The sequence below is a fragment of the Oryctolagus cuniculus genome, chromosome 14 (genome assembly GCF_964237555.1).
Source record: "Oryctolagus cuniculus chromosome 14, mOryCun1.1, whole genome shotgun sequence".
Lineage (NCBI taxonomy): Eukaryota > Metazoa > Chordata > Mammalia > Lagomorpha > Leporidae > Oryctolagus > Oryctolagus cuniculus.
Window position 1 is genome coordinate 7,222,998 of NC_091445.1, and position 23,492 is coordinate 7,246,489.

Consider the following 23,492-nt stretch of genomic DNA (forward strand, 5'->3'; position numbering starts at 1 on the left):
AATTGGGAAGGAAGAACTCAAACTATCCCTCTTTGCAGATGATATGATTCTTTATTTAGGGGATCCAAAGAACTCTACTAAGACTATTCGAACTCATAGAAGAGTTTGGCAAAGTAGCAGGATATAAAATCAATGCACAAAAATCAACAGCCTTTGTATACACAGGCAATGCCACAGCTAAGGAAGAACTTCTAAGATCAATCCCATTCACAAAAGCTACAAAAACAATCAAATACCTTGGAATAAACTTAATGAAGGATGTTAAAGATCTCCACGATAAAAATTACAAAACCTTAAAGAAAGAAATAGAAGACGATACCAAAAAAATGGAAAAATCTTCCATGCTCATGGATTGGAAGAATCAATATCATCAAAATGTCCATTCTCCCAAAAGCAATTTACAGATTCAATGCAATACCAATCAAAATGCTGAAGACATTCTTCTCAGATCTGGAAAAAATGATACTGAAATTCATATGGAGACACAGGAGACCTCGAATAGCTAAAGCAATCTTGTACAAAAAACAAAGCCGGAGGAATCACAATACCAGATTTCAGGACATACTACAGGGCAGTTGTTATCAAAACAGCATGGTACTGGTACAGAAACAGATTGATAGACCAATGGAACAGAAAAGAAACACCAGAAATCAATCCAAACATCTACAGCCAACTTATATTTGATCAGGGATCCAAAACCAATCCCTGGAGTAAGGACAGTCTATTGAATAAACAGTGTTGGGAAAACTGGATTTCCACGTGCAGAAGCATGAAGCAAGACCCCTACCTTTCACCTTACACAAAAATTCACTCCATGTGGATTACAGACTTAAATCTACGACCCGACACCATCAAGTTATTAGAAAGCATTGGAGAAACCCTTCAAGATATTGGCACAGGCAAAGAGTTTCTGGAAAAGACCCAGGAGGCACAGGCAGTCAAAGCCAAAATTAACATTTGGGATTGCATCAAATTGAGAAGTTTCTGTACTGCAAAAGAAACAGTCAAGAGAGTGAAGAGACAACTTACAGAATGGGAAAAAAATATTTGCAAACTATGCAACAGATAAAGGGTAGATAATCAGAATCTACAAAGAAATCAAGAAACTCCACAACATCAAAACAAACAACCCACTTAAGAGATGGGCCAAGGACCTCAATAGACATTTTTCAAAAGAGGAAATCCAAATGGCCAACAGACACATGAAAAAATGTTCAAGATCACTAGCAATCAGGGAAATGCAAATCACAACCACAATGAGGTTTTACCTCACCCCGGTCAGAATGGCTCACATTCAGAAATCCACCAACAATAGATGCTGGAGAGGTTGTGGGGAAAAAGGGGCACTAACCCACTGTTGGTGGGAATGCAAACTGGTAAAGCCACTATGGAAGTCAGTCTGGAGATTCCTCAGAAACCTGAATATAACCCTACCATTCAACCCAGCCATCCCACTCCTTGGAATTTACCCAAAGGAAATTAAATTGGCAAACAAACAAGCTGTCTGCACATTAATGTTCATTGCAGCTCAATTCACAATAGCTAAGACCTGGAACCAACCCAAATGCCCATCAACAGTAGACTGGATAAAGGAATTATGGGACATGTACTCTATAGAATACTCTACAGCAGTCAAAATGAAATCCGGTCGTTTGCAACAAGATGGAGGAATCTGGAAAACAGCATGCTGAGTGAATTAAGCCATTCCCAAAGGGATAAATATCATACGTTCTCCCTGATCAGTGACAACTAACTGAGCACCAAAGGGGAAACCTGTTAAAGTGAAATGGACACTATGAGAAACAATGACTTGATCAGCCCTTGTCATCAATGTTGATGTACAATATAATACTTTATCCACTTTAGTATTTTTGTTCTGTTTTGTTCTAGTACTATTGTTTGAACTCTGTAATTAACACACAATTATTCTGAGGTGTTTAAATTTTAACTGAAAAGTGATCCCTGTTAAATATAAGAGTGGGAATAAGAGAGGGAGGAGACGTACAATTTGGGACATGCTCAATTGGACTTGCCCCAAAGGGTGGAGTTAGAAACGTGCTAGGGGATTCCAATACAATCCCATCAAGGTGGCATGTACCAATGCCATCTCACTAGTCCAAGTGATCAATTTCAGTTCACAATTGATCACACTGATAGGTCTAAGAGTCAAAGGGATCACACAAACAAAACTAGTGTCTGCTAATACTAACTGATAGAATAAAAAAGGGAGAGTACAATCCAACATGGGAAGCAGGATACACAGCAGACTCATAGAATGGCAGATGTCCTAAACAGCACTCTGGCCTCAGAATCAGCCCTTAAGGCATTCGGATATGGCTGAAGAGCCCATGAGAGTATTTTAGGCATGGAAAGCCAAGACACTCGGGGTGGGGGGGGAGTGGTGGAAAGAATACCTAAATGGAAGATCTCTGCGAGTGAGATCTCAGTGGAAAGAACGGGCCCATCAAAGAAGGAGGTACCTTTCTCTGAAGGGAGGAGAGAACTTCCACTTTGACTATGACCCTGTTGGAATAAGATCGAAGTCGGCGAACTCAAAAGGCTTCCATAGCCTTGGCGACTCATGACTAGAGCCTAGGGAGATTACTGATGCCATAAACAAGAGTGTCAAATTGTTAAGTCAACAACAGGAGTCACTGTGTACTTACTTCTCATGTGGGATCTGTCCTTAATGTGTTGTTCAATGTGAAGTAATGCTATAACTAGTACTGAAACAGTATTTTACACTTTGTGTTTCTGTATGGGTGCAAACTGATGAAATCTTTACTTAATATATACTGAATCGATCTTCTGTATATAAAGATAATTGAAAATGAATCTTAGCCGGCGCCGTGGCTCAATAGGCTAATCCTCCACCTTGCGGCGCCGGCACACCGGGTTCTAGTCCCGGTCGGGGCGCCGGATTCTGTCCCGGTTGCCCCTCTTCCAGGCCAGCTCTCTGCTATGGCCAGGGAGTGCAGTGGAGGATGGCCCAGGTGCTTGGGCCCTGCACCCCATGGGAGACCAGGAAAAGCACCTGGCTCCTGGCTCCTGCCATCGGATCAGCGCGGTGCGCCGGCTGCAGCGGCGGCCATTGGAGGGTGAACCAACGGCAAAAGGAAGACCTTTCTCTCTCTGTCTCTCTATCTCACTGTCCACTCTGCCTGTCAAAAAATTAAAAAAAAAAAAAAAAAAAAAATGAATCTTAGCTGGCGCTGCGGCTCAATAGGCTAATCCTCCACCTAGCGGCGCCGGCACACCGGGTTCTAGTCCCAGTTGGGGCACCGGATTCTGTCCCGGTTGCCCCCCTTCCAGGCCAGCTCTCTGCTATGGCCCGGGAGAGCAGTGGAGGATGGCCCAAAAGTCCTTGGGCCCTGCACCCCATGGGAGACCAGGAGAAGCACCTGGCTCCTGCCTTCGGATCAGCGCAGCGCGCCGGCCGCAGCAGCCATTGGAGGGTGAACCAATGGCAAAAAGGAAGACCTTTCTCTCTGGCTCTCTCTCAATGTCCACTCTGCCTGTTAAAAAAAAAAAAAGAAAGAAAGAAAGAAAATGAATCTTGATGTGAATGGAATGGGAGAGGGAGCGAGAGATGGGAGGGGTGCGAGTGGGAGGGAAATTATGGTGGGGGGGAAGTCATTGTAATCCATAAACTGTACTTTGGAAATTTATATTTACTAAATAAAAAAATGTTCATATGCACAAAGAAAAAAAAATCCTCATAGGATAGCATAATGACTAAGTGAAGTGAGATGTGAGGGCTACTGTTTGTGCCATTCCCTTCTCTTTAATCTGAATGGTGATGCATGAGGATGGTAACTCCAGAGGAGACCTGTCTCCCTTGGGGATGCCAACAGGAATCTGGCATTGATGAATCTCATGGGCTGTGGGTAGGTTCACTACTTGCCTCTGTGTGCTCATCCTGAATTCTGTCTGCATCGCCACCATCCTAACGTGTGACTGTAGACACCCAACAGGTAGGACAAGAAACCCAGGTGTTTTTCTTTCCATTTGTGTGATAGCCTCTACCCTTGGAAAAATAAGAAATCTGGCCCCATAAAATAGGACCTCTGTCTAGGAGTTCACAAAACACAAGTGACAAAAACAAAAGCCCTGCTTCTTTTTAAGAGTTAAAGGGTGGCCTTTTAGAACACATTTGAAGAGATTTCTTTGCCTACAACATTATTGCCTGAATCGAATCATCAGAAGCACACGGGGACTTCAGGCCCTGCCTTTGGCACTGATACAGGGTTGCTGTGACCGTCACCCATGCGGCAGCCACTTTGCACAGTGCTGAAGATGCTGTTTGGGAGGCCTGCGTCCTACTGTGGAGCCCCTGAGTTAGAGACTCGGCTCCACTTCCAACACAGCATCCTGGAAGGCATGGCAGATGATGGCTCGAGTCCTTTTGTTCCTGCCACCTCCATAGGTGAGGGGACTGAACTCCTGACTCCTGGCTGTTGTGAGCATGCAAGGGAGTGAAACAACTGATGGAGGATCTCTCTCTCTCTCTCTTTCTCCCTCTTTTTTGGTTTCTCTTCCTTTCCAATAAATAAAACAAAAAATATTATTTTTAAAGCCACTAAGGACTTCAGGGATTCCATCACAAAACCACCAAGTTGTAAGATCTCATTTCTGTGAGCACACTATTCTCATTTAGAGTTCCTACGTGCTAACAGCATCTCCACTCACAGTCAATTCCATTCTCCTCCTTCTGATGTTAGTCACTGCTTGTCAAGCAAAGCCCAGGGTCTGACAGAGAAGGTGGCATGCTTGGCCACTCTCACACGTCCCTGCCTCCCCAGCTCCCGCATCTGATCTGCATCTCATCAGAAGCAGATCAGGGTGAACTCCAAGCTGGAGGCATTCGGGATGCTCCCGAAATCAGTTCAGGGCGCCAAGCAGGGGGGTGACAGGGGGCGCTGCTCACCAAGGCATGGCCTGCACCACTGGGGCAGCCCAAGGAGGGGCAGCATCCTAGGGGAGCCCAGCATCAGACCCTCGCCCTTGCTCTGGGGCTGCGATCTTCCCTTCTTTGTCCATCCTGCACTGCTAAGATTGGAACCTGAAGCTTTCGGGTGGTTCCCAGTGACAGGCCAGGTCAATGGTGCTGCTCATTCCCCATTTTTTTTTTTTTTCGGGATCTGGCTAACTACTAAGAAACAGTTAATCTTTGCTAAGGAATAACTTCTGTTACTTCTACTTATTTTTGTAAGTATCAAAAAGTACATAAGCTGTTCAAATTAGAAAATAAGAAATAAGAAAGATTTCTCTAATATGTTTTCTGTTATTCCATTAAAAAAAACTACCTTGGAAATGAATATGTTTATATTCAATAGAAACAGTTAAAGTATATTTAAAAAAAAAAAAAACCCAAAGAATGAAACTTCCTGAAAAAACTCTCTCCTTTCTATATTTAAACCTTATTAGCATTTTAATTCATGATATTATTCATAAATAAAATGCTTTGTGCACTGTATTTTTCAGTTTTATGTTTTTCTCAAGAGATGAATAACAGGCTGAGTACTGTGATTCCGTCCTTGTCCTTACTATAGAACTCCGGGGCTGAACAAAGAGGGAAAAGCAACCCCCAAATCACCAGTGGACTGAGTTTTCTAAAATACGAAATCTTTCACAATTTTTTCCTAGCCAGTTGGCACCTTCCACCTCTTGCTGGTTCGTGGGGTCTGGCAGGAGAGAAATGGTTTCCTATGAGAGAGTATGAACAGTGAGCTCACAGCAGAGAGGAAGCGGATTCTTCTCGCCACCTCCACGCCGGAAGCCCAGGCCGTCTGTGCCAACTTCACACCCGAGAGCAAAGTTTGGGCTCCAGGAGGAGAGAGCTGGGGGCATCTGTGCCCCTTCCGTTCCCAGCAGAATCTCTCTAAATTGCCACTTTTTTCATCAGATAGGCTGTACTGGCTGTACAAATGCAGCTTACAGGACTGGCTCTTCTCTCTGCCTCCACTGTCTGTGACATCTACAGCAAAGATGCTCCCCACCTCCTTGTCCCAAAGCTCTTTCCTGAGCAAGGTTCTGGGGTCGCCTCTGCAGGACTCAGCTGTGGCTGGGGATGGGAGACTGTGTAGGCAGCTCTCACTGCAAACACTCTGGTGGACCGGGGGAGCCCCCCGGAAGGGACACTGGGCTTACAAAACAGCAGGTAGGGATAAAGCAACGGATGGGGGTGAAGGGGAGGCTCAGAAGGGTTCACTGATAGTTAGAGATGCTGTGACGGATAAATCCAGGAGTTCAGGCGGTCTGGGATACGTGCAGTAGTGAGTGTCAGAGCTAAGGATACAGAGTGCCCTGTGTTTCTTCCTTTGGATGAAGTACAAACCCGCCTTAGGGTTCAGGGTCAAAACTAGCTCCACTACTGCGCATCTCCAGTTTCTGTGTCTGCACTGGGAAGAGGCCGGGAAGAGAGTGCAACACGGTGTGTGTGGCCTTCCAGGCTTTCTGTGTCTGACTGCATTCCACCTTCCAACAGCCCCGAGGGAGGAGGGGGCCTTTACCTCCATTTCCAGAAGAGGGAACAGTTACCTGGAGCAAAACCATTCCCAAAATCACACAGAGGGAAGGCGGGATCTGAACTCAAGTCCTGAGGGCTGCATGCTTGTTTATAACTAGAATCCCCTGGGCCACGCTCTCTGAGGATCTTAAATGCCATCTAGTGGTAATTTTTACAAATGGTGGGCGGAGAACCGGAATGCCATGGAGTCACTTGGAGATAATCCTGGCAATTTCAATCTGTTCCCCAGAGAATATACTGAGATCCTACTTACTGAGAGGATTGACTACTAGAGTTTATCACTTTGATTTATATATGAACTCAAAGTTCCTCTGATCTCCAGAAATCCACTAAGCACAAAAGAACTAAAGAAAAAATATACACCTTCTTTTTCCCCAAAACAGTTTAATATTTTGCTTGGGAGTTAATAGACTATTGGACTTCCCAACATCCACTCATCTGGAATAGATGCGCAATGTGAAGTGGGGGAACCATCTACGAAAATCATTACCCTTTGGCCAGAAATCACCACTATATCAACATTGTGACTTTGTTCAATTAGATACTCAAGGACAAAGACTGAGCCAAGGAGATTGAGTGAAAACAGGCTTGTTGGATTCAGCAAAATAAAATTTCAGATGCCCAGTTAAATCTAAATTTCAGAAAAAGTATCTATTTTATTAGAATAAGTATGCCCCCTATAATATTTGGTACAGTCCTGTACTTAAAACTTACTTGGTGTTTATTTGAAATTCAGACTTAACTAAGCACCCTATGATTTTACCTGGAAAATTTTAAAGAAAATGCCACAAATGCCACAGGTATTTGACATCAAGGTTAAGATACAGTTTGGGACGTCAGCATCCCTTATTAGAGTTTGAGTTCTGGCTCCACTCTCCAATCTTGAAAACGCACAACCTGGGAGGTAGCAGCTGACGGGTCAAGTAATTGAGTCCCTGCCACCCATCTGGGAGACCTGGATGGAGTTCCTAGCTCCTGGCCTTAGCCTGTTCCTGACCCAACTGTTGTGGGTTATCTGAGTAGTGAACCAGTGGATGGAGAGCTTTGTCTCTGTCTGTCTCTCTCACTTTCAAATAGACAGAATAAAAGAAAATGCCACATGTAGATTCTGCAAGCCTGAGCGATTCTGATTAATGGAGTAACGCTAACATTTGCATAGCAATTATATTTGAAGCCCTTTTAAATGTGAATTCATTTAATCCTGAATACAACCTTATAAAATTGACGCTATCACCCATATTTAGAAAATAAAAGCACTGAGACACTAACAGGTGGAGCAACTTGCCTGTAGTTAAAGGGAGAGAAAAGGCTTGAACCCAGAAGGTTCTAGAGTTTAACACCCTAACCATTACACGTTACATTGTCTCTTGCTAAGTGTACCAGTGAATTCAAAGTTACCATACAAACCACACACAGATGAAAAAAGCTTTGAGAAGCTTTTGAAAATACTCTTCATTAAGCTTTCACCAGGTACCAAGCACCAAATTCCTCCAAGGACCCTTCAGAGGATAACAGTAAACTCAATGTTGCATCTTCACTGAACGTGTTTTCTCTCCTCAAAAGATACTTGAGAAATTAGTCACACCCCATGGGCATCATTAGAGACATCTGACACTGTAGTGTATGTATGAAAAGGCTAATCCACAAAAAAGCTTGATTGTTTCAATTCCAGCATGTCATAAGTAGTTCTTAGCCTGAGAGTACTGAAATTATTACAGACCTTCTTTCTCACAGATTTTAGATCTGATGCTATAAGTGAATCATTGATGTGCCTTGTTTCTTACAGAGTTAGGAGAAACAGAAGATTTGTGGTTGGCTTCATTCATTTAATAAATGTCTGATCTACTTCAGTATTGGAAATCCACATATTGCTACCATAACCCTTGTTTAAACTGGAGTATGCCGATACTGCTCCCCTGAACTGCAATTAGATTCATGCTCACATAGTTTTCAATGCAACATATCTAAGCTAGCCTCATTAAGATGGTGGGCTCCAAATGAACATGCTCCAAGGCAAGATTGACCAATTCCTCTTTTCTTGAACTTCACCTTGCATGAGAATCCAAGGATATTTGTCCAAAAATTCTGTGCTCAACCTTGACCTAATAACATCAGACACTCCAGGGATGGGATTTAGGAGTCGGCATTTTCCGACAGCCTATGCCCGTTGCTTCTGATGGAGCAATTGAGAAAACGACTTTGCCACCAACATGCAAGAAGAGACAAGCAGCTGGTGGCGTGTGTTCTCCCACCGAAGGCTTTAAAGCTGCTTTATTTTTAGAATTTTCCCTATTTCCCATTACAGAGCTTTGAGGCAGCTGTAGAAAACACAGACGCTTATGTATTTAGTGCTACATCCTCAAGCACTCCTAGATCCATTATCTTGTGGTACAGCTCCTCCCACACCATCAGGCATATGCCTTGCAGAACAGATGGGTCCTCTGGTACTCGTGAGGGGCCATAAAATCCGACAGCTTGGGGGATTAAGCCTCCACAGTGCTGCTTATGAAAAGAACAAAGACAGAGCTTCTAATAGGTGGCAGGATGTTGGGAGACAGGAGAAAGGTGATTCAGAGTTTAACTGACTACTTGTTGTCCCACTCCATTTGCCTGTACTTTATTCATTTTCCTTAAATTTTCTTAACCACATTTGATTTTGCAAATTATGTTGCATATACAATGACCATACTAATTATACACAATTCCACCATGATAATTAACGTGACCCAAGTGCAATCACCATAAAATTTCATTCTATGTTGTATTTTAAAACCACAGGAGATGATACCATAAAAAAGAAACAAATTAATAATGGCTATGGGTAAATCTCTCTTTTTTTTCCTCTTTCATACAATGAATAAACTTGTATGAAGAGCTTTTATCAATTTTTAGTGGCATAAAGAAAATAGTATCAATGAATGGTACATGAACCAGTTCTATTGAATCAAACTACACACACATTCCCCCATCTCCTTTCCAGTTTCCTGATTCAGAAGGCATTGAGTAAGCAGAAGAGAAAATACATGGGCAAGAGAAAGCTTATTATGGGAAGAGGCTGAGTTGTGAAGTGAGGAAAACCTACAATGCCTTCATAGATTGTTTCTGTGACTCAACAAGTGGGCCACACCACAGAATGTGTCTGCCTCTGTTTTAATGGAAAAGGTGAGCATTTGAACATGGATTCCACACGAAAGCCTAATGTATGCCATTGACTGGAACCGAGAGAGGACTTTAATGTACTTAAAGGAATAAAGAGCAGGCGATGCCAAGAGTTTAGAGCTGTTAGGGAGGTGAGCTTCAGTTTACACAGAGACACGTTTCAGGGATGATTCCCTGTGGTGTAAGAGGAAGACAGTTTTCAGGAGAGTGATCAAATGCATTTCAACAAGTGGGACAGAAAGCTTTTACCACTTTGGTGACAAATAAACATTACACTCAGTTGTCAACCTCTCTGCTTGAACCCTTTAGTTCACAGGAACTGCAACTCAGCAGTCTGAATTCTTCCAGTTGCCTCCCGTCCTCAGACCAGTCCATCGCTATGGTCCACTCTGCTAGAGACGGGGCTGGCTCTTCTGCAGGTAGCCCTTGTTAAATGTAGCCATGGACAACATTCTGAAGATGAGAGGAAAGCAATGCTCTGAATTCCAGTAGGTAGTTTTACATGCTTGGCTTATACAGATATGGGCCAGGAACTGATGAAACTGGATACTGAATAGGTCTAAGACAAGGAAAGAGGCGGTAAATTGGGAAGCAATGTTCTCAAATACATCCGTTTTACTCAGCTGAAAAGATCATGCTAAGAAAATGCAGCTAAGATTAGATTCCATTCCACCTGATGTCCGACACACACAGGCACAAAAAACATGGCACTCAATGCAATAAGAGAAACTGGACTTTTGGATCAATTTCGGCTCATGACAGGATTAAGTCGTATATTCTCTATAAGTACTTTGAACGTATTTTGGCACATTGCACTTTATACAGTGATATGTACCTAGCAAATTATAAGGAAACAGTAAAAAATATTGGAAAAGAACTTAAAAACAGAAAGTAAAAGAAATGCAATTTTAATAACATACAATTCCAAAACAGAATATTAAATTGGCAATTTTAAAGAAGTACTCCATGAGCAAATATGTTTAAAAATCACCAGGTAAAACAAAGTTAAATACATCTATTTCCTACAGGATTCTTGGGAGTCTTTAGTTTGTCAATATGCATGTGAATCAGTAAGAGTAGAACAGAGAATAGAATTGAACACATTTATTTCAGCACAGAAATTTTCCCCTCCGTTGGGGGAGCCTCATGGAAGCAATGTTTTTCAGGGCATATTTTAAGAAATTCTGACAAAGTTTCTTGTTTGGAGAGAAAAGGAACCTAAGTTGTTTTCAAATAATGCATGTTCAGGATGAAAGAGGAACATGTGTTATCCTAAGGATATCAGTTCACAATCAGACAAGGCAGAGAGGACCACCTTGAAAACTGCGGGTGAGTCACTGGCAGAACCTGACTCTCAGAGAGTAACGACTGCGATAAAAGGCAATGTCTGGAAATCAAAGACGTTGCGAGTACCAGACGGCAGCTTCAGATTCCCACCACGCATCAGGAGCCAAGAGAGCTGAGGCTGCTGCAGAGCCCGCGGCTGAGGTCAGCGTGGCTACAAGGGGGACACAGGTGCTTTAGGACCGTAGGTGAGGGGGCATCAAGTGCCAGGGTAGGATCTGGACTCCCATAGACAGACAGGAATGAAACGTCAGGAAACAGCCAGGAACCCCTCAGAGGGCAGCCTGGGGTCGAATGCAAAGTCACAGAGGTCCCCAACCAACCAGCCAAGCCAGCAGCCCCCAGGAAGTCTCAGATGCACAAGAGAGCAGTCAGATAGCATCTGGGCTCCGAGGAAGCACGGGGCAGGTCAAATGGAGGGGAAGGCACCTCGGTGTCCTGAGCGGCCCTGGGTAAGGAACCTCCGTGACGAGTTAAGAAGTTAAAACTTTAGTTGGATCCTGGAGTCATAATCTGTCCCAGTCAAGGAAGTGAACATCTCTTCTTCCGCTGTAACAGATGCATTTTTAGAGAAATGATTATCTACAAGCAGATGGGTATTTCCTCAGCCACATCACACAGGATCTCAGAGGAGAATCAGAGTGGAGGTTAATCCAGAAAAGGGCAAGGAGAGCTGGATCCGTGGTTTTCAGGAGAAGGCTATGTGGGAAGCTACGATAGGGACTGTAAAGCAAAGACACTGGAGATTGAGAAACTGCCTTGCTGAGGCATGTTTTATAAATGCTAAATTAACTAATGAAAGCTACAGGAGTGAAATATTTGCTATGATTCTATGTTAACAGACAATAGACCCATAACTTACATATAAATGTATATTATATATAGCATTATGTCAATTATATCCTATGATATAATTATCTTATATTTATATACAGAGAGAGGGAGATAAGATCATGAACCCAAACTAAATTGAATCGCCTAGTCCTTACAGCATCACTGGCTCTGTGGAAAATGGCAAATGTCTCTAGGATAAGCCAAAGCAACTGAGTTTAATGATGGACAAGGCTATCATACAGAGTTGCATTCTCTCTCACTCACCATTGGGTTGGGAGAAGAAAATATTACCACTGAAATATAGACCTAAAAATAGAAATTGGATTTTCAAGTATTTAATATGTATATGTATCCACATGTATTTAGTAACACTGAAAGGGGCATACGATTTTTGTAGTATGCAACCACATATATAGAAGGCAGGCTGGAACCACAGAAGTATCACAAGTCCTCATTCAAGATTAAGTAAGTGGCCCGAGCCATGCTGGTGAGGGCTGATGATGGAAGGGCTTCCTCACCCAACACGTACTCCATGAAGAGAGAAGTCCCCTAACTCGCCACAAGGTCTACGAAACACTGCAGTAAAAATCATCACATGAGTTTCCTGATGTGTCAAGTTCACTTTCCGCTACAGCCTGGCCGCACAATCTTTAGCAACCTTCTCTGGTTCTTCACGGCCTCATCAGGAAACAACACATCTTAGCTCATGGACAATGCTGCTTTAAAGGCAAAATGAGACCACTGATTGAAGTTGACTCCAATTTTACTTGCAAGCTTTTCCAAATGCCCATCTTAGCTGAAATGTCATTCTCAAGTTCAAAATCTTATTCATCAGTGCATTTCCAGTTCATAATTTTAGAGGAGGATGGCTGCCATTCTTATACATTTATTTTGCAAATAAAAGAGAACTAGTATGTCACCAGCTAATATCCATTTGCACACAAAAGGGTCAGGAGTCATTTAACGCTGATTATCAAAGACATAAAGGGGCCTGTTGTGTACATACAATTTTTTTTTTTTTTGACAGGCAGAGTGGACAGTGAGAGAGAGAGACAGAGAGAAAGGTCTTCCTTTGCCGTTGGTTCACCCTCCAATGGCCGCCGCGGCTGGCACACAGTGCTGATCCGATGGCAGGAGCCAGGTGCTTCTCCTGGTCTCCCATGGGGTGCAGGGCCCAAGCACTTGGGCCATCCTCCACTGCACTCCTGGGGCACAGCAGAGAGCTGGCCTGGAAGAGGGGCAACCGGGACAGAATCCGGCGCCCTGACCGGGACTAGAACCCAATGTGCCGGCGCCGCAAGGTGGAGGATTAGCCTATTGAGCCGCGGCGCTGGCCTATACATAGAATTCTTAAGTCCTGCTGCTCAGTTTTCCAATGGATTCAGATACCATTTCAACACAGACACATCCAACCCCCTCTATTTCTGTTGACTGCTTTGTGAATGCTGCATGAATGACAACTAGGGCATCAGCTGTCATGCAGGCAGGTGGACACAGTGCCCAGTCGACTCCCTGTGGACACAGGTCCCCATAGATCTTTCAGTTTTTTGCACCTGGCATCCTGTCTTATTATAGCAGATGCTGCAGAAAGTATTTATTTAAATTAAAAAAATTATGAAGTTGTTTAAAATAATGTCTGAACCACAGAGTTTGCAGCCAGCCCTGTGCACCCCCAGACTCGCACCCTGTAACTGAAGCACATAGACTTCTTCTCACTGCTGCAAGAGTTTATCTCTAGTATTTTCCTTAATTTTCTATATGTGAGTGCCCATGTCTAAGTACTCAATAACAGCTTAACATATACAATTGTTTCGTTTTAGGGAATATTTTTGGAAGCTGTGTTTAGAGATATATTAATCTGAGCAAGTGACTGAAAATCAGAATGGATGGAAAGGTAGGGACAGTATCTTAGATAATACATATATATATGGTGATATATGGTGTACATTATAGAAAAGCCAACATTTCAGAAGTCGGGTGGCTACATCTGTACCAATAATTAAATTATATGATGTCTTTTCCTTGGCTTCATGTTTGTGCTACATTACATAAAATCAGCTGGTGGCCCTGAGAATCTTTGGATTTGACCAATTAAATATCAGAATCTTAGTGGTGTGAGAGTTTTTAAAAGGACTAAGTAGACTGAGGATGTTCTTTTCTTTAATGGCTCTTAGATTCAAAGAAAAAAAAAAAAAAAAGGAAAAAGCTGACTCCCGAGCCAGAATGTTGGACTTCAATGTATGCACTCAGTACACTCCACGGATGCCTGCTGTACTTTTCTTTGCTCTGTGGGCCTTTTGTGGGCAAATGTACTTTCCAGTTATGTTTTGCTTTTAAAATGGTTTTCTAATCAGATAGTGGGAATTCCCTTTGATATCATAAAATCATACAGATTCTAAAGAAGATTATATAGTCCAAGTAAAGTATGTGCATTCTTGGATTCGCTTATTTCACTGCAAAACGCAGGCACACTACGAATGAATGCAGGCTGTTTCACAAGCACTCAGAAAACGATATTCCTTGCTTCGTCTCTTCTAGATCACCTCTGCAGGTGGACCTTCCCACCGGCTCACTGTTCACTATCATGAAATACTGCAATTGTCCCTGGGACACCTGATCATCCATTCATGCCAACGGCTGCTTCCCAGGGCCTAGTAGTCCCTGAATACCCTTCCTTCAATTTCTGTGTAGATAAATTGTCCAGTGGCTGAAGGCAATGAAAGGTTTTAAAGAAGTTCTGAATTTTATGGCTAGGATATTCATTTCTAAAAATACATTTAAAAAAGCTAATTTAATATGAAAACTTAAATTCAATGGCTTTTTATACCTATTTCCATAAAGTTAGTATTGAAATAAAGCATGGTAAAGGTTAGATGCAATTATGACAAAGGTCAACACTAAAACGCACTGTCTAATAATACTATTAATTCCACTCATTTAGTGGAAATACTAGGCACACTACCTTAAGTCGGCAGAAGTCTCATTAAATAGACCACAAGGTCATTTCCTAGGTGTCGTTATGACATTTTCCCTCCTGTCAGGCACTTTTATGATACTCTCTATGAAATCTGGAAGCATTAATATATTTACACGTGAATTAGTCAATTTCTATAGTGATCACCAAAATGGCCATGGATTCGTACACATTGCCCTCTCTCCCTCTACCTTTCAAATAATCAATTTTTAATTTCAATTAAATTTTAATTAAAAAGCCCTTCAAATCCACCACAAATTAGGAATACTGGTATTTGGGAGAGCTTTCTATGGACAAACAGATTAAACTGAAACAAAACTCTGTTCACACATAGTTGAAATATGAAGTGAATTTCTTAAGAAAATCAATGAACAAGAGGTTAATAATGAAACATGGAATTTAGGTTACACAGACGTGCTCCTGTTGGAAGACCTGTTGCTCAGAATTGACATGTTGCACTTAAAAATCTAACTACCATATGACCCAGCAACACTACTACTGCAGAAATAACCAAAGGGGTGAGGTCACTGTCAAAGAAACTGCTGCTCTCCCACTGAGCCCACTGCAGCTCCGTTCACAGCAGCCAAGAAATGAAACCTCCCTAAGTGTCCATCCATCGTTGCACAGAAAGAAAAAATCCAAATCAAACCCACAGTGGAATACTATTCTGCCACAAAACGGATGGGATCTGTCATCTGCAATGGCATACGTGGAACTGGAGCCATTATTTTAAAGGAAATAAGCCCAACACAGAAAGCCAAGTACTGCATGACCACACTCACACGTGACATCTAACCAAGCCTATCTCACAGTAGTTCACAAGTAAGAGGGCCTGCGCTGCAGCTCAAAATGCTAATCCTCTGCCTAGCGGTGCCGGCACACCAGGTTCTAGTCCCGGTTGGGGCGCCGGATTCTGTCCCGGTTGCTCCTCTTCCAGGCCAGCTCTCTGCTGTGGCCAGGGAAGGCAGTGGAGGATGGCCCAAGTGCTTGGGCCCTGCACCCTCATGGGAGACCAGGAGAAGCACCTGTCTCCTGCCATCGGATCAGTGCGGTGCGCTGGCCGCAGTGTGCCGGCCGCGGCGGCCATTGGAGAGTGAACCAACGGCAAAGGAAGACCTTTCTCTCTGTCTCTCTCTCTCATTGTCCACTCTGCCTGTCAAAAAAAAAAAAAAAGTAAATAGAGAAGACAGGCTGGGGAGCTGGGATGCAAGGGTAGTGGAAAGGAAGGGAAAAAGCTGATTAAGGAGTTCTATGTGTTGGGGCTGGCACTGTAGCATAGCAGGTTTCTGTCTGCAGTGCCGGCATCCAATATGGGCACTCCTGGCTGCTCCACTTGCGATCCAGCTCCCTGTTGACTGGGAAAGCAGAGGAGGATGGCCACACAGGGAAGAACCTGCTGGCTTACGGCTTTGGCCTAGCCCAGCCCTGGCCATTGTGGTCATCTCGGGAGGGAGAGAACCAGCCAATGGAAGACCCCCTCACTTTCTGTAACTCTGCCTTTTTATTAAATAAATCAATCTTGTTAAAAAATGGAGAGTTTTATGTGATAGTTAGAAGTTCTGATGTGCTGTTCCTCCATAGCATGACTATAGATCATGATAATGTGTTAAAAAAAAAAAAAGAAAAAAGAAACAAGATAGAAGATTCTGAATGCATTCACCACAAAGAGATGATAAACATTTGATAGAGAGATGTGTTTACCCTGATTTGAACACTGTATATATATATCAAAGCACTAAACAGTGGCCCACAAATTTGAATAACCTTTAGTATCAGTTAAAATAAATAAAATATAACTAAATTGAAAACTTTGAATTAAGGATGAAAAATTGACCTCCATGTTAACTGTTCAAAACAAAATCATTTTACACATTGCTATCTATACAAATGTTCATGTTGGAGCCAGCATTATGGCACAGTAGGTAAAGCCACCACCTGGGATGCCAGCATTCCATACAGGCAGTGGTTCCAGTCATAGCTGCTACAAATCCCACCCAGCTCCCTGCTAATGGCCAGAGGACTGCAGCAGCAGATGGTGCAAGTGCCTGGGCCCCAGCCTCCCATGTGGGAGATCTGGAAGAAGCCTTTAGCTCCTGGTTCCAGAGTGGCTCTGTCCTGGCCATTGTGGCCACTTGGGGAGTGAACCAGCAGATAGAAGATCATATATATGAGGGGCTGGCGCCAGGGTCCAGCAGGTTAATCCTCCACCTGTGGCACCGGCATCCCATATGGGTGCTAGTTCTAGTCCCAGTTGCTCCTCTTCCAGTTCAGCTCTCTGCTGTGGCCTGGGATAGCAGTGGAGGATGGCCCATGTGCTTGGGCCCCTGCACCCACATGGGAGACCAGGAGGAAGCACCGGCGTAGCTCCAGCCGTTGTGGCCATTTGGGGAGTGAACCAACGGAAGGAAGACCTTTCTCTCTGTCTCTCTCTCCCTGTCTGTAACGCTACCTGTCAAATAAATAAAATCTTAAAAAAATTATATATATATATATATATATATCCCTCTCTCTGTAACTCTTTCAAATAAATAAGTAAATCTTTAAAAAATATTCATATTGTTTTTAACAAAGACATTAACAGCAGCAGGAAAATTTACATTTTAAGATTATATTCTCTAGAAAGGAAAACACTAAATATTACAGTTCTTGAGTTTTTCCTTACATGAAGTAGGAAAGAAAAAAATAGAAGGAAAGATGTCAATTTACTTTGCCTTGGAGAGTCAGAATATGCCTCAACACAGCAAATATTAAATGCACATAGAAGGAACTGGTCCCTGAATTGACAGAAAAATCTGTCATCCACAAAATAAATCAATCTTGGCACACAGGTGAAAAACTATCTCAAGCAAAGTGATGGATGGAGGATTGTGCCCTGATTCATGTAAAAATATTAGTTTTATTTTTATCTTTCTGAAAAAACTCGCCCCTGGTAGTCCTTTTATGTGGGTATTTCTCAAGTCTTCTGGTCTGAGTTAATTTTGGGGTGTAAATATTTCATCATTCCACAAGGTGCTATGGCTCACAAATAATAGTAGCCATACTGTAAAACAGAGCTATGACTTGAATATTTATAATTTAGAAGTATTTTAAAGCACAAATTTTTAACTTAACCACTCCTTAAAGTGACACTTGAAAACTCCATCAAGTCTATACGTTATTAAAATTGTATTTAAAAAGGACAGTTTTTTACAGAAGATTTTAGTTTTATTTTACAAATTGGGAGTATGTATCAGTTGAAGTATTACATCTAGGATCACATTTATATACTCTAACATACTAGAGCCATTATTTGAATTCACTCACTGAACAAATCATTCATTCAGTCATTCAACTGTGATCTGTGGAATATGTTACTACCTGACATGTGTCAGCTACTGTGGTTAGCAGTTGGGTAGGAACCGAACAACAAGCTGAGAAAGTCAGCAAGACCGGTGTGGTCCCAGCCCTCCTGAAGTTGACAATCCAGCATGAAAACATTTCCAACCTCGTGTGAAGAGGCCACGGTGAGAGAATGACAGCATTCCTAACAGTACAATAGTCCCCCTTTATCCACGGTTTTGACCTACAGGGTTTCAGTTACCCCGTTACCCTCAGCTAAAACACATTAAATTCAAAATCCCAGAAATCTACAACCCAGAGGTTTTCCCTTGCGTGCAGTAGGTTAATCCTCTGCCTGCAGCGCTGGCATCCCATATGGGTGGTGGTTCAAGTCCCGGCTGCTCCTCTTCCAATCCAGCTCTCTGCTATGGCCTGGGAAAACAACAGAAGATGGCCCAAGTCCTTGGGCCCCTGTACCCGTGTGGGAGACCCAGAAGAAGCTCCTGGCTCCTGGCTTAGGATCGGCCCAACTCCAGCTGTTGCAGATGCAAGACCTTTCTCTCTGCCTCTCCCTCTCACTGTCTGTTACTGTACCTCTCAAATAAACAAACAAATAAAATCTTTAAAAAAAAAAGCCCAAGAGCAGTGGTGACACAAAGCAGATGCTAAGGCCTGTAGCATGGAGAACAAAATGACTCTGGTCACGGGTGGGAATGCCGCAGGACACAAGGAAACCATGGCACCCACTGCGGGTCTTGGAACTTTTCCCCTTGGATCACGGGAAACTCTGTAGACAGGAGAGAATTTCAGTCAGACCCAGGAATCCAGGCACTGGCTGCAAAGCCTTCCCAGGAAGGATTCACTGAAACTGCAGGCGATGGATTCAAACATCAGGAAGCTGGGAATGCTTTGGGTAGAGATGCTCTTCCTACATCGTCCCTCTAGCAATGGGGCGCTCGGAACGGGATGGGAACAGAGTGTGTTTGGTTTAGAGAACCTGAAGCGCATTTCGAAGAGTCTGGTCAGCGATCAGGGGTGGGACAAATCATGCAAAGACATTCAGGCTCTGTCAAGGAACTTGCATTTTATTCTGAGGCTGAGAGAGCTTTGGAATGGTCTTGGACAAGGGAGTGAGAGAATCATATCTGATTTTAGAGAACACACAGAGGTCACGGCTCGGAGTATGACCAGATACTGGAAGGAGGGTTAGGAGGCTTGAGCAGAGATACATGTGAGTTGGATGGTAGCCCAGGTCATGAGAGAGGTGGGTGTGGGGAGAAGTGAGATAGTTTCAGGGTATCAAGTCCCTATTGAAATGGCTGAAACTGGTCCTTGTGAGATCAGTTTATACAAGGGTATGCAGTTGGTGAAAGAGCACTCAAGGGACAGCAGCAGAGGAAGCCTGGCCTGGACAGGACAGCAGGGCACGTCCATGAGGAAGGGTGGAGGAGAACCAGACGGTGACGCAAGCTGAACAGTGGGAAGGGATATGGGCTGTTCACTCAGGAGTCATTACTGTTGACCACACCACGTGCTGCCTCACAGGAGCATCATTTGTGAAACCAACAAGCAAACATTTGTGAAATCAGTGACTTAACTTCGTAAGCATCGCTGCACCTAAGGCAAGAACACTAGGTTGGATACTGGGGTGATATAAAGGGACTTCAAAAATGGAAAATGGAATTACAACTTTACGTTGGTGCAAATATTTTTGTAGTCCATTTTTTTCCCCACAGTATCCATTTTGCAAGAATCTTTTGAGGACTCTTGTACAAAAGAAAAAATACTCTTTATCTTCAGAAAGTTCATATAACAGCAAGGAGAGGAAGACATGCATAATTACCCATAATGTATGACAGCTAATGAAATTGCTCAAGAATGCTCCAAAGGAAGATCTACATAGACTGTGAAGAAAAAGTAGAGAGAAAAACCATGTTTCTGGGGCCAGGGTCGTAGCGTGGCAGGTTAAGCCACCACCTGCAATGCCCACATCCCATATGAGCTGGTTTGAGCCCCGTTTGCTCTTCTTCAATCTAGCTCCCTGCTAATGCCCTTGGGAAAGCAGCAGAAGATACCCGAAGTACTTGGTCCCTTGCACCTACATGGGATACCCGGATGAAGCTTCTAGTTCCTGGCTTCTGTTGAAGTCATTTGGGGAGTACGCCAGTGGATGGAAGACCTCTCTCTGTGTCTCTCCTCTCTCTCTATAACTCTTTCGAATAAATAAATATTTGAAAAACAAGCACAAAAACAGACTATGTTTCTGACAGTGAGAATAAGGAAAATAAAAGCCGATGGAAGAAACAAGGCTACTGCCCATGTCAGGTGACCTGTTAGAATGGTTTCAAGAGTTGGCAAGTCTGGCTTGGGGAAGGGTAGCATATGCAACTTTCAACTGTTGCCCCGAGCCCCAGAAACACAACGAATTATCACCATTTTTTTTTTTTGACAGGCAGAGTGGACAGTGAGAGAGAGAGAGAGACAGAGAGAAAGGTCTTCCTTTGCCGTTGGTTCACCCTCCAATGGCTGCCGCGGCCGGCGCGCTGCGGCTGGTGCACCGCGCTGATCTGATGGCAGGAGCCAGGAGCCAGGTGCTTTTCCTGGTCTCCCATGGGGTGCAGGGCCCAAGCACCTGGGCCATCCTCCACTGCACTCCCTGGCCACAGCAGAGGGCTGGCCTGGAAGAGGGGCAACCGGGACAGAATCCGGCGCCCCGACCGGGACTAGAACCCGGTGTGCCGGCGCCGCAAGGCAGAGGATTAGCCTAGTGAGCCGCGGCGCCGGCCTGAATTATCACCATTTTTGAAACTCACTCATGGCTATAGCACCAAAGTCCATGAAAGGAAAAACTCATTACTTTTAACTAAAGTGACCTCATTATGGGATGGAGCTGTCTCCGCTTTGCCACACAGGACACAGACAAATCTGTATGCATTTAGAAGCCCTCCACAGATGAAGTCCCACCCGAGAAAGCACCGACTGTAACCTCGCATCACTGGCAGACGATAAATAGACCACAGTATCTGTGCGCTCCTCCCATAGGCAAGCTACTTTCGGAGAACACAGTCCCATCACTCCACTGCTTAGCAACCGCTGGTGAAGAGCTAATGTGTCAGGAGTCATGTTCTGTGACAACAACCTGCAGGTCAGTGGCAGGAGTTCAATGTCCTTTGAATGCCTGTTGTGACGCTTTCAAAACCAATATGAACCAAAGCCTCAGAACGCAGGAGGGTTAAAATGCAAATGGTCTCATAATCGATCACATTGACCTGTTCCCGGTGAGATCGGGGCCAGCCTCCTGCACCAGCCTGACAGCGGATCTGTAACACACTACCGCGGCTATGCAAGGAATGGTGGTTTTCTCTCTCTTTTCTTTTTAGTTAAGCCAAAGCAAAGACGCACTGACATTTTCCTAACTGGTGGGAGATGCTGTAAGGAAGCGGGTCTCTGGGTGGTGGGACCCTTTCGGAGAACATTACCTGCAACCACTGTGACTGGTCATTGTGGCCGGAGGTCCAGGCATTCACTTTGCCCTGCTTGTCCAGCCGGGCTTTCCTCGGCTCCCAGCTGAACATGTCCATGTTGAGGGTCTTGAAGATGCTGGAGGCACTGATCTGATAGTCCTGGATGTGTCCCGACTTCATGCCCAGAGGCTCAGAGCAGCCTGAGAGACAACAAGAGGGGCTCCGTGAGAACAACAGTCCACCACTCTGGGCTTCTGTGTTCATTTCGGATAGGCAAGAGAAGATCAAACATAATGCTATTCATTCCCCCAAAGAGGGAGCATCTAAATTCAAAAAAACAAGCTATAATCAGAAATAAATCTAGAATCAAATTGAAAAACAAGATAGCCAATCCAGGCTATTTTGTCTGAATGTATTTTGGAAAAATTGAAAACAAGACAGACAATTCAAACTGCTCTTGGGTGATAGATGCTTTTGCACAATGCAAACAACACGGAAACGTCTCTCCTGTCTCATTACTGCCAGCCTCATGACTGCTCCCTACTTTTCAGCAGCTTCATTTTGTCTTTAGAAATGGGACACTGTCTCACAAACTATGTTTGGTTTGCTTTCATTTGTTTTCTTAATACTGCAAATGAAAATTCCCTCAGTACAAAGTCATTTCCACAAACTGATGGACTGTTATATTCTAAACTGGACAGCACAGCACTTTGTTTTCCAGGAAGTATCTGTTACTCTGTATCACCGATTCCTACAGTTCCAACAAAGCACCCTATGCAACTCAGGAAGCAAATACATACTCAGTGGACACCCGGTGCTGGGCACTGTGCAAATGTAGTGGTTCAATTAAGAGAAAATAACAAAAGAAAACAGGCAAAGTCTAACAGAAAACATTACTCGAGAAAGCTTTGTTTATAGATCTTTTATCGATACTCAATAACCTCTAGTGTTATATATTTTTTGATTCTCAACTATACTACATATATTTTCAAGTTTGCTTTGTTATAGAATGCAGGTTTGCCTTTCTTTGAAGAAACCTGTGTGTGTGTGTGTGTGTGTGTGTGTATGTGTTTACATATATACAAAGTTCCTCAATCTTGAATTGCTACTGTGACAAAACCCCATTACAAATTGTCTGGTAGATTGCAAGATAGCATCCTCGTGTAAGCCAGTGGATGGGACTTCTGTAGGGGGAACTGTTGCATTTAGGATAAGAAACTCACATGTTAATTGAGATAAAATAGGAGACTTCCAACCCTGTAACTTTCTTTTATTCAGCCCTTTTGTGACTCAGTTTTCTGTTCTGTAAAAAACAGTAAAAACCATGGAAACTTTCTTGGAAAAGTTTTTTTTTTTAATTCTTTAATAAAGTCCTGGCAACGGTGTGGGTACACACTTGGCCTTTAGGAAATGTTAGCCTGAAGCTCACTCCAGCACATGACAAGGTTCAAGTCCCAAATCTCAGCCTACTCTTAAGTACTGAAGAATATGCGATCATCGGGAACAATTTAAATCTACGCCACTTTAAGTCTGGGGCCCAAGAGAAGTGGCTCAGGTCTCTCCACGGATGAACAGTTCTTCACTATAATTAATAGCTCTCTGTCCAGGTCTGGATGGCTTCTTCCCACTTGAGTCTCCACGTCTGCCCCAACCTCCACCCCTGGGAGAACTCTATTCAATGCAAGCATGGAAAAACGTCCTGGGAGGGCCATGCATCTTAGGGCAACCCTTGTTGAGCTGCAAGGTGCAAGACATATATCCCAAGCCCCAGAATGAAGATAGCTGTGAAACCTAAATGTAAACTCTAGGCGAGAAAAATAACAAATGCCAAAGGCTCTGGATAGTTCTATTAGCCATCATGGCATGCCAT

At 43.5% G+C, this 23,492-nt stretch overlaps 1 protein-coding gene across 3 annotated transcripts in view; it reads right to left on the reverse strand.

Annotated features, from left to right (window-relative positions):
- Window positions 1-23,492, reverse strand: part of EDIL3 (EGF like repeats and discoidin domains 3) — a 491,890-nt gene that overhangs the window by 101,857 nt on the left and 366,541 nt on the right. For all 3 annotated transcript variants that reach the window (XM_008261919.4, XM_051854033.2, XM_051854034.2), the window contains one exon: window positions 21,638-21,822. In XM_008261919.4, coding sequence (XP_008260141.2) covers window positions 21,638-21,822 — 185 coding nt within the window. The remainder of the gene's footprint in view (window positions 1-21,637; window positions 21,823-23,492) is intronic.